The 12,077-nt window shown below is 34.0% G+C and overlaps 1 protein-coding gene across 1 annotated transcript in view; it reads right to left on the bottom strand.

Moving 5' to 3' along the window:
* Positions 1–12,077, bottom strand: part of APOB (apolipoprotein B) — a 37,036-nt gene that overhangs the window by 12,554 nt on the left and 12,405 nt on the right. Inside the window, exons 13-25 of the mRNA XM_085320325.1 lie at positions 11,787–11,998; positions 11,161–11,398; positions 10,436–10,612; positions 9,929–10,120; positions 8,971–9,138; positions 7,555–7,766; positions 6,804–6,986; positions 6,473–6,594; positions 5,860–6,070; positions 4,404–4,579; positions 4,077–4,264; positions 3,615–3,760; positions 773–1,149 (exon numbers count right to left, since the gene is read on the bottom strand). Coding sequence (XP_085176451.1) covers positions 773–1,149; positions 3,615–3,760; positions 4,077–4,264; positions 4,404–4,579; positions 5,860–6,070; positions 6,473–6,594; positions 6,804–6,986; positions 7,555–7,766; positions 8,971–9,138; positions 9,929–10,120; positions 10,436–10,612; positions 11,161–11,398; positions 11,787–11,998 — 2,602 coding nt within the window. The remainder of the gene's footprint in view (positions 1–772; positions 1,150–3,614; positions 3,761–4,076; positions 4,265–4,403; positions 4,580–5,859; positions 6,071–6,472; positions 6,595–6,803; positions 6,987–7,554; positions 7,767–8,970; positions 9,139–9,928; positions 10,121–10,435; positions 10,613–11,160; positions 11,399–11,786; positions 11,999–12,077) is intronic.

Below are 12,077 nucleotides of genomic sequence, written 5' to 3'. Positions count from 1 at the left end.
AAAGGTGAAAAACCTCCTGGTAAATTCAAAATATTTCTGCAAAAACTGTWATCATTTTGATATTTGAGGCTAAACTTTCAAAAAAAATTAAATCTCTACATTTCTGTATTAAGTATAATTATGTGAGATGATGCATTATGCCATTAAATTACAGGATGGATGCTCAAGAATTACCCAAACTAAAGTGTAACTAACATTCCTTTATTTAACTCTTGTTTTTATTATATGTCTTTGTTAACTTCATTTATGGTATGGAGTTTGAAAGAGACTAAATGAGTTTGTTTCTCCTTTCTCATTGCAATTTGAGAGGAGCTACCTTAAAAATACCTACTTTAAGACCTACTCAGTCTGTGTGTGGAATAACTACTATGTTGTTATGGCCATATATAAAGGATAAACAAATATACATTTTTATAGAGAGAGAGAGAGAGAGAAAGAAAGAAGCAAATTGCAGACAGACACGCCTGGTTTTGAAAACACGTGACTTGTCAGGTACACAACTGTTTATAGGATTCGGCCTTCAGTCCTGAAGGACCTTGTCCTCAGCAAGGAGTATCTTGGAATATAAACCTTAAAAGTCTTTATTGAACTATCTGATTCCATCTTTACTGCTTAAATAAATGGATTTACAAACTAACTTCAAAAAAAGGGGGTGATTTCAGATTATAAACTCTGTTCTTTAAATAAGCAATATGAAAATRGATGTGCTGTATCTGATGCATGTAAAATAAAATAGTTGTGCCAGCACTACAATATCAACACATGTTCTTACCTTTTACATTGTAAGAAAGCAGCTCAAAAACTGAATCAGCGTTCATGGTATAAGTAGTTTTTATGCTGGATGCTTTCTCTGTGTTGCTGTTAGCCAAAGTGTATGCTGCTGTCCAGTTGTAATAGTTGCTGTGCACATTAGTAGAGAYCTCTAAAGTGCCAAGCAAAGGCACATGAAGTGGATAGGATTCTGGAACAGTAAATGGAGGGATTCTGTATTCCTGTGATGGTACATTTATTCCCATTGACTCCACTACCAGAGGAGGTGTTTTAACAGTTTGTGGCACCTTTATGTCATAGGATGATCTTCCACCAAAYGGTAATGGAATATTAATTAGAAAACTGTTTTTATTCCAAATGTATCTGATCCGGCCATCACTAGAAAACAAAAGCGACTCCATTGAACAGTCTATATAAAAGTCCATATTACATAAAAGTCCATATTACACACAAAGAAATGCCTGTTATTCCATAAAACTGAACTTATACCARTATCCTTCACAGGCTTATAACAATGTCCTGACTTTAGTTATAGAGAAAAATATAAAGATGATTTATTCTTATCTCAGCACTTTTGAAGCATYTGTCTATCAGAATTTACTGCAAGCACTTTGGATATTGGTGAATACTGTTAACTTTCCCCTTATTTCACAGTCAGGAAGACTGAGAGGGCAAATAATCCAAAAACGGACTATTTAGGTTAGATCTTACATTAGAATTCAAAGTTTCTTGATTCTTTGTCTAGAGTTACTAACAATAACTCATTAGTGGAGGGMGAGTGTCATCATTTTTCTGCAAGGGGCTAAACACAAGACTCATGAATCTTGTGCTTGGTTTTTCTATCCCGAGAATCCAAATTTGCTTTATGAACATTCATGAACAGGTGTATTGGYATGAAAACAGTCCTCTACATTAAGGAAATTAAATGAAAATAGATGACATACAGGAAAGAATAATTCCTCTAAAAGCACTGMCATGATTCTGCAATGTGTTATGCTGAATACCAGAGAAAGGCAAATTTTCTTAATATTAGTAKTAGGATGAAATATTATATGAGGTACATGTAACTTATAAATATGCATACTATAAATATAATATACATTAATAAACATCAATATTTATAAGTGTTGTATTTTTATACAAGTATTCGAAAAGTCTATTAATATTAGATATTGTTGTAAGAACCTAAATTATCAAGAATTTTTCTTTCTGATGATGTATTTCAAAAGTTTCATGCAAATATTCCGTGCTTCATTTATTCTGAATAAAAATAAATAAAAATCTAACCATTCAACCAGAAGCTAGGACTCGTACAAATGGATTGACAGATGAAAAGTTTGTATGGAAAAAGTGTGATTATGAAAAGATAAACAGGAGGAAGCTCTGTCTCAAATTGTGCAAGAACAATATGCTGGCAAGATGCTTTTGTTGTTTGTCTAACTTGTCTTTTATAATACACRTTTTTTTACAAGTAGAGTTACATTTTTAAGAAGAAAATTAAGTAAATAAATTTAAAAATAAATTTTAAAAATCAGTTCCATTCCGGTAGGATGGAGTAGAACAGCAGACATTCTTTTTATTATTATTCTAATGTGCATTGTTTGTCAGGAACACTACAAAAGTAAAGAAGATATGTGTCATTATCATATTGTTTCTTACTACTACAGTGAAAGACAGTACATGGAAAAACAGTGGTAGGAGAGAGAAAATACCAAATTCTTTTCTTTTCTTTTTTTTTTCCCTGTAATCCAGTCTTTAGAAGCTTCTTTACTCCTTTCATTTACATTAATTTCAGTCCTCTAGTCCATGAGAAAACTATACAAATATGTTTCTGTATACTACCATTGTAGCTGTGGGAGCACTCTAAAGATATTACCAAGTAATAATTTTCTTTGAATTCTTATGCATAGGCAGAGCATCAATGTGATAAGAACACTAGTTATCAAGAGCATCAAGTTACGACCAGCAAGGAGAGCAACATCTAGGCAGGTACTAAAGCATTTTAAAGTATAGATYCACTCTGGCTGATTTATAGCTTAATTTCCTAGAGACAGAAGGAATACACTATTTATCTGCCTCTGTCTCTTTTTCCTGGTAAACCTTATTCCTTACAGATTTTTAACATATTGGACGACTTCTATCAAATTTGACAGAMGGGTAAGAGCCTCAAAGGTAATTAGACTCATACAAGTTCTGTGAAACTTTGTAGAGGGTGGAGGAGATTGACTCAAGATAATGCAAGTGTCTGGTCCATACGTGTGCAACTTGTGAGCTAAGCATGGCRTGCATTGCCTCTGACCAAATGACAGCTGGAGAAGGAAGAGAATGGAGTCAAAGTCTGCTGTATTGGTGAAGGTTAACCAGTATTTGTAGAGGAATGGGAAGAACTGTCCAATAGGACTGTACAAGAAAAAGTGGAATAGAGATAGGGTTATGACCCAAAAAAAGGGGGTCTGTATGAATGCAGGACACAAATCTATGTGAAATTTAGGCTTCAGTAGTTCTGTGCCTCATGGAAAGACTGTTGAATGCTGTATTTTTGTCACTTCTCATTGCATCACGCAGTACTYGAAGACACGTTCATATGCTGCAGGAGTGATTGCTGTAAAATCAATTCTGTCTTATTTAGTATCATACATAGTATCTGTCCTACCTAGTATCATTACCACTACATAATTTTTTCTCTCTGGTTTATAAAATAACCTAAAATTGTTGTAAACAATTGCATAAAATTAGAATCATAGTAACGAATTTTAAGAACAAACACAAATAAAATAATACAAAAACATGAACAAATAGCRATTTTCAGTTCCCTGTGCAACTATACTCATTTATCTCCCTACCTTTTCAGGAAAAGTTCTTCGGGAATGGTGATAACAGGTAGGTTCATTTTCTGAATGGTCAATTCCTGTAGTCCACTTAGTTTGTCTTGTAGAGTCTGAGCATAGGGGACATCTTTTGATGCCTTTTGCAGCCAGGTGTTGGTTGCCTGCAATGAAAAAGTAAGTTTTTTCAAAGTAAAGGGACAAATAACAAGCAAATGTTAAATCATAGGTTTTAGGACTTTCCAACAGATTTTAAGTTATATAACAATCATCTGAAAGCAGGTGCAACCATCCATACACACAGCACTAGGCATCTCATAAAGTGGCTGGCTGCATCAAAGTAGAAAATATAAACTGCATTCAATCTCACTGTTTTTACACATTATCCCCATAAAGTTCACTTTGGCATTCTGGAGGGAGAAAAGAATTCATCAGGGCTATGTGGTCAAGCTGTATTATCTACTGTAAGTTGAAACATACCACAACAAATTGTGATACGATATGTCGCAGTGTCATATCTGTGTGAGCTACTTTCCGATCCAGCAGTTCATTGGCGTGCTTCTCTAAAGTTTTGGGGTAGTCTGAAAAATCAGCTGTGAAGCCAGAAGACATTTTTTTCACGGCAGCACTTGTTCCTGAATTCCACTCTAGCTCAACTTTCTCAGAATCTGAAAATCATGAATTTAAAAGAAGAAAATGGTAAATATTAGAGATATTCTTGTTATACTTAAAGATATATTATAAACTAACGTAACAAGCTGTTTAAATTAATAGGTTTTTACACATAGATCATGTTTTTGCCCTTACCATATCTGAAAACAACTCTTCCTGAAACTGAGTTCCCATGAGATGTTGCAGCTGAGTTCATCTGAAGATATCCTTTGGTTGGTGAATAATTAACCAGCGCTTCAGTTCTAAGTTCAGTTTGCAGGCGAGGAATAGAAATGGTGCCTCTTAGCATTGCCTCTTCTATTCCAGCATATCTATGAAAGTGAAAAGTCAGTATGCATACAAAGCATTTCATTTGTGTTTCAGGAGCAATTTCAGCATTTAAATCCAAAGTAAGAGCATAATAGGTGGTGTAAAAAAAACGGAATGAAACAAATTTGTAGGATTCCTTCTGATTCAGTGAATGTTTTCAGATCCTTCTGGTTACTCTGGGAAATCTAAGGTAAATTGTTTAAATGCTGCTGTGCAGAAACACCCCATAATAATCCAATATTAATTCTATAACATTGAAACAGATGGAAATATCTACTTGTCTTGGTACATTTGTACTTGAACCAAATCCTTATCTCCTTRCTTGAGCCACATCCTCTACTAAGAATATGAAGCACAATCATTTATCAAATAGAAACAAAACACTTGACAAAACATATTATGCGATTGGAGCTCATTTTCCTTTATTCGCACTTATTTTATATCTCTGTAATTTTGAGTTGAGCAAAATTCTAATATTATGTTAGTGTAAATGTAAGGCAATTGAGGTCCTTGACATCTGTCCAAAGCTCCCACTGATATCAGAGGCAATTCTGCATGAACAGCAAAGACAAAGACTCCCTGGGGCACCATCGGGATCACAGAATTCCATGGAAGATTGAGGTTTATTAAAGAATGTGATCAGCTCATTTCACCATAGGTTTGTGAGGCAGACAATTTTAGAAACCCTGGAAGGCTGAACATTTTTGTTAGCTCCCCTGTAGATGTTCCCGGAAATATTCCCATCATGAAGCGTGGGAACTTTTACAGGAAGCTCTCAGTTACTTTTCATTTTGTTGTTTATTGAGTGTCACTAGATTTCTTCATGGGGAGACGTAATAACTTTTTTAGAGCTGAATATATCCAATAAAAGATGATACCTCTCTCAACAAACCATGCCTTGTTTATATTCTTGAACTATCACACCTGCAATAACACTACTACAGTGTCATTCTTGCAGTCATCTATGTGCAAACATCGAAGAACTACCTCAGTGATCTTGTAACACAAATTATGTATAGACTGAATTTTTATAGATTACATATATTTACTTTAAAATTAATCATTATATTTTATATATATATTATGTATTCTTAGTGGATTACAAATAGAATGCTTCAAGTGTTTTTGAAAGAGGATTTGAACGATAAGTTTATATATGTATGTATATTATGTAATTTCTCCAAAACAGAATATTATTCCCCTAAATTTTCTACCTTTAAGAAGACCTTCAGCTATCTTATTCAATGGTATATGGAAAAGCTTAAGTGGTTTTCTCAGTTACCTTATTTGGCCAGTAAGAGTAACTTCAGAAATCTTCTTGTTGTTAAAGTCTAAGATTAAGGTATACGCTTTCTTCCCAGAAACAGATTCATCAGTAATTCTGAAGTTTGTGCCAAAGTCAACATCAATATCTGGAATGCGGACATCACTGGTCAAAATTTTCCTGTCTCTGTTGTAGCTGAAGGTCAATGTGGCCTCATGCTTCTTCACACCTGAAAAAAAAATACTTTAGTTATTCACAATTATAGTGGTTTTTCTGACTTTTCTAAAAAGGAAAATTAAAAAAAAAAATCATCCTGAAAATATAAAGTATCATTCTTCCCTCTTGGTACACAGTATAACCATATTTCACCAGAAATACCATTTTTCTCGTGCTTACATAGAATCCCTTATTTTTTTCCTTTTCATTGCTTTCATTCACTGATATTACTGTTTCATTTAAAACATGGATTGGAACTGCATACATGAAATGAGTGAAAGTGTCGGCATATTTGGGTGAAATGGTATTCTATTTTATATTATAAATAATTCTATTATGATTTATTAATTAAAAAAAAATTCCACTTCAATGTAATTCAAAACTGAGCTAAATCATATTGCTTTCAGATTCTTACCTTCTGCCTGGACAGCAAACTTTAAGGTGTCTAACAGGTCATTTCCCTCTCTCTGCAGGTTATAGTTAGCACTTGCAGAGTATTCCTTCACTTCTCCTGTGGAAACTATTTCAACTTCAAATCTAGAGAAGGAGTAAATAAACCTCATGTAAATAATTAATTTGGTTATTACAGACAGGAAAAATCATACAGTTCTCACTAGCTCTCTTTCTGAGTTGCTCCTGCTAGCCTATTATTAGAGAATGCGAGAAGGTACTGTAGCTACTAAGCCTTAAAGGGCTCAGTAGATTTCTTACATAAAATAGACACTGTCAAAGCTCGTATGACTTACCTGGTTTCTCCAGTCAGGGGATAGTACGGAGTTGACTCTGTGGCACTGGCATTAGAGTACAATAMGCTAGTGCAGAAACTTAGACCAGTAATGAAAGGCTTGCAAGAAGTCCATGATTCTCTGTTCTCAATCAGAGGTGGAATCTCTTCAGTTTTTGTTGGAGATACCAAATGTAGCGTGTTGCTGGAACAGGAAAATGAACCTATTATTCCCAGAATAGGTATTTAGATGCTATATGTAAGTTGGTAAGTCCTATTAATGAGGTTACTTTCTGAAAAAGAAACATTTACCCTGATAGGGGCCTAATAAAATAACCTTTAGGGCTTAAATAATCAAACTGTGTATTATTATCATAAGTACCACTATAGATAATTAGAATTCTGTGCATTGAGAMATTCATCCGCTCTGAAATTAATGTAAGCAGTTCATTTAAATTCAATCCAAAATACTTATTGCTATGACAATCGCTTTATGCAAGAGAAAAATATAGATTCAGAAATGGTAAGTGTCTTGATGCAAATTACAAGACTGAATCATAAATTGAAGAATTTGTAAACCCTKACTCTCAGTTGCTACTATCTGGGCCGTCCACTTATCTTACAAAAGAAGCTCTCCCAGTTTTACAATGTCTGGGATTTTTCTGAACTGAAAACCTCTCTATGCCTGCCTCTACCCCCCAGTTCCATCACAATTAGAATCAAGACGAGAAAGGGAGGACAGCAGCTTGGAAGTTCTCATTCAGATCCATTACCTGATACTGAGGAGCTTTGTTGGAGTCTTTGGAGCAGGAATACTGAACTTTAGCTGTCCAGCTTTCATGCTAACATGGGCTTCAATTCCAGACTCATGGAATATATTGGAATTAATCTCCACACCACTTCTAGCAAATTCAGGCATGTTTATTCCCAGGTGTGTTACAAACTCTATTGCTACTGAAGGTTTAGCAATGAATTCTGCTTGCATCTGTTTYGTAAAAACAAAATGATACATTTATTTACCCAATGTATTTCTTATTAATTTTATAAAAAATATAAAAACAGTATTTTTATTCTTGATAACGTAGAGCTGGGTTTTGTACAATTGGTACTGCTAGTCAGTATATTTGATGCTAAGTCACACTATAAACTGAGGGGCACAAAAGTGATAACTCTAATGTAGCAAATACAGTAAACTGATAACCCTGAGAAAACTTACCTACACTATTACAGAAGTACTTCTGCTGCAGATTTTGCACACAGAACTATTTCCATCTATTTTTAAATCTGATGAACTAGTTTTTCATTGTAGAAAAATGATAGTTATTYTCAAAAAGAATGACTGAACTATTTGACAAAATAGAAATAGATCCAAGATTTGAATTTCCCTAAACAGAAAATAACTTATTTTCAACCTTTCGGTTTGGACATTAAAGAAAAAGGGGACACAATGCTAAATTCTGGAAAAGATTCCAAAATAACTAAAAGGTAGCCAGAACTGAATATGAGCGTGCACATGCGCGCACACACACACACACACACACACAAACATATGTGTGTGTGTATGCATATATATATATGTATGTATGTATGTATAGCAGCATATCTGGTGGAAAATAAAAGGTTAAGTCAGCTGAAACTATTGAGAAATTTATGTTAGATTTTGAATAATTAGGTCAAAATAGTCATTAATAATATAAAAATATTTTATTTATAAATGTTCATTTTAACCTGAGAATTCATTTAATTTCACCTAATCTTTAATTTTTTGAATTTTAAAATAAAGATGTTTTATTTCAGATCCCAATTTTTTTCATTTAGTTTCATTTTCAATATTTCTTTTAACTGAAAATTAGTATTTTCATTTTGAGTTGACCACATCAATATTTTTTATTRACTGTTTTGAATGGCAAATTCACATACTATAGTTCACTAGAGAACAGAGAAACAAAGATTATTTTATTATGTAGTCATTAAGGTACATTTATTTCATAAATTTAATAATCTCATACTTAATATATKCATTACTTCTTACTTTAATGTGAATGTCATCCACAGATTATCTGATGATGTCTAATAAGTGTTTTTTTCCATTTCAGGATTATTTCAAAACATTTAAAATTCTGCAAGTGTTACAGTTCTATTCCCAAATAARTTTGTAGATTATTAGCAGGAGGACTATTGAGACTTACACTTTTTTGATGAAGCTTCACAGCTACTTTGGCCCCAGGTGTCATTATTCCAGACAAAGCAAACTTCAGCTGCAAACCTGCTCCAGTTGGGAGCTCAAACTCATTGTCCATGAACATGTAGTGGACAAATAAGTCCCTGTCAGCACCTTTTGAGATGGCTTGTGCAATCTATGAATCAAAAAAGGAACTGGACATTAACAAACCTACATACTGAAATACGTACATTTTGTACTTTAAAATTGATCTAGATACGAAGAATTTTGGGGAAATTTTATTTCAGTTGTAACTGTATAATCCAATAATTAATTTCATACAGGGTATAAAAGCTAATTTCTACGGATTTTTTACTTCAAAACAGGAAAAAAAATCAAGTTAGAGATTGCTTATCAAAATCTCATCATTAAATGAATACTACACTTTATCATCTACCTTGATACAGATATATAATAATACACCAAACTGAATTGGATTGGATGACATGTGACCTTCTGGCTTCCTCAAAGTCACTGGCAAAACACTTTTTGACTTCAGTAGAAGCAGGACTTTTCCAAATGCTCTTAAAATGTACTATGTCTCCTTTTCTTTTTAACATAAATTATTGCTTAATATTAATACACGATATTTTCATATTTTAAATTATAGCAATATAATACACTGACAAACACTGAGATTTTGGGCATTGTTCAAGTAGATATCTCAGTCATGCAATAGGATCCAAACCTTTCCTTTTCCCTTCCCCTCATCCATATTCTGGAAGGATTCCATTTTGATTATGCAACGGTCTTAATGAGTTTCTTAGAGTCCTTCAGACTAAATTTTGATATTTTATTTTAAATAATTTTTATTTTCATATGACCAGCACCATCACCTAATATCTGCTCTTTAAATAGTATATAAGCGCTGCCTATAAGTACAGCCTAAATAAAACAAAATATTCATTGGTACATCAGAAACATACCATTTCTGGAACACCCTGAATAGTTTTAATGCTCTTCAAAATCATGCTTCCCAGCAATTTGAAATCATTGAGTTTCAAGTATCCAAGTTCTTCTCCCAGGATTCTCAGATATGCTCTTCCTTCAGGAACTTCCTTGTTGCTCAATTCTTTTATCAGTTTTTCAAGGTTAAGCATTACTCCTTTCATGATATCCTGAAAATTCAGTCAAAAAGTAGCATAAAATGAAACAGATTTATGAGAAATCATATATCAAGAACTGTTACTTAGTGACCTAAAGCTAATTAACACACGCACTTCTTGTCTTCCTCAAAGGCCCATCATAAATATGGTTACAAGTCATAATTAAATGTAATATTTAATATGTTATAAATATGATAAGAAGTTTTCTTTTAGTTTGCTAGAAGAAGAGAAGGTTCAAGGTTCAGATACTATAAACATTGCAAGTGCTGTAACTAGTGTGTACAGACAATAATGCAGTGCTGTGCAGAGAACATTTTCAAGCCGTACCTGCTCCTGTTTGCCATCTTGGGAATAACCAAAATAGTCAAAAAGTGCCTTGGAAACCTGTTCTGGAACTCTGCCGTCAACCCAGTACAAAGCCATGCTTGTGGTGTCTGGGAAAAATCCCCTCTCTCCAAATAAAGCTTCCAGTGTTGGTTCAAAACCCTTTCCATCCAAGCCAAGCTGAAATGTATAAAGCAATGTCATAACTCAGAGAGCTTCTCCTTCAGGACTTTACAACAAAAAGATTTGCTCTGGAACAAACAATGCATTTCAAGTGTATACTACGCTTCTGTGATTCTTGAGGGAAGATATGCAGCAGAACAGAATGCTAGGTTTTATGATTAATTTTATCTCTGTGGAGAGGTCCAACATAAAAGCTAAGTATAGGCTGGATCTCACTTAAAATCTACTATGAGTGCTTCAGTAGTACCAGTAATTCATGAGCATGAAGTCGATTTGTTACAGGTGGGTTCAGCCCTACCCTAGCTGAGGTCTTTAGTGACTCCAGCAAGGTGGTACATCCATCCAGCAGCAACTGACATCACATAATGGATGGCTTGCTCTAAATCCCACTGAGGATCAAATCAAAGTCTCCTTGAAAGCATAATGATCACTAGATTTTTCTCCAAAGCTTGTAGAAATAATACATCATTCAAAATAAATGTTGTTATAAGTGAACAGAAATGAAAAAGGCAAAAGTTGAATAATAGCGAAAGTTTTTGTTATACCTCAAAGATATCACTTGGGTGAAATCCATACACATTCAGGGTGGTTTTTAGCAGAGTCTCTTTAGGAACATAAGTGTTTGGATCAAATATCACATTTCCTTCTACTTTTGCAGAGACAGGATCAAGTCCAGGTACAGAAACTCTTTTGGAAATCTGGTAATTTTGTGAGAATTTTCTGAAATCTTTGGCTGTTGGAACCTGGTTTCCTTTCAGTGCTTCCTCTACTCTGCTTTTCAGACTACAAAAGAGGGCGGTAAAGCAAATACAGTTAGTACACATTCAAAAAAACATTTAGCACTAGTTCTGAGACACCTTGTGTCACTTRTAGTTATTCATACAATTGATACAATTGCAAACGGCTAGCTCTGTACACATCCTAACAGTAAAAATAAGACTAAAGGCAAGATTGTAAGCAGTCACTGCTCTGACAAAGCCACAGATTTACCCAGCTGATGTTCTATTCTTTAGTCAGGTTACTGCTGTTAATTTGTTTAAAGAATGAAAATAAACATGGAAGTAAACATAAAAAATGCATTACTAGACAAAAAAAAAGCACACTACCACTGCAGTTAGGATTGGAACTTTGTTCTTCCTATGTGATCAGTATCTCATCTAATTTTACTTACTCTTCAATGCCTATTTCTTCAGAGTCTAGGATGTTGGCAATGTGAGAGGCAACAAAGCTTTTCACTTGCTCATTCTTCTCCTTTGTGAGGACTCTTAYAATCTTAGTGAGATCACTTTGAGAAGGATCTTTCATCAGTATGAGATAAGCTGCCAGACGTCTGTCAGCAGGTGCATCCCCTTCATTGAACACTTTTATAAGTGCTGAGCGGTCCTATGTTAAACAGAGGAAAATATATTTTGCACTAAGGAGCTGGCTAGTAGATGATATTGCTAAAATCTTTTTGGACTAT

Source organism: Rhea americana, unplaced genomic scaffold, assembly GCF_003343005.1.
Source record: "Rhea americana isolate MKP2758 unplaced genomic scaffold, rheAme1 scaffold_63, whole genome shotgun sequence".
NCBI classification, from domain to species: Eukaryota; Metazoa; Chordata; class Aves; order Rheiformes; family Rheidae; genus Rhea; species Rhea americana.
The sequence above is the reverse complement of the archived record's forward strand: the minus strand, read 5'-3'. Positions and strand labels throughout refer to the sequence as shown.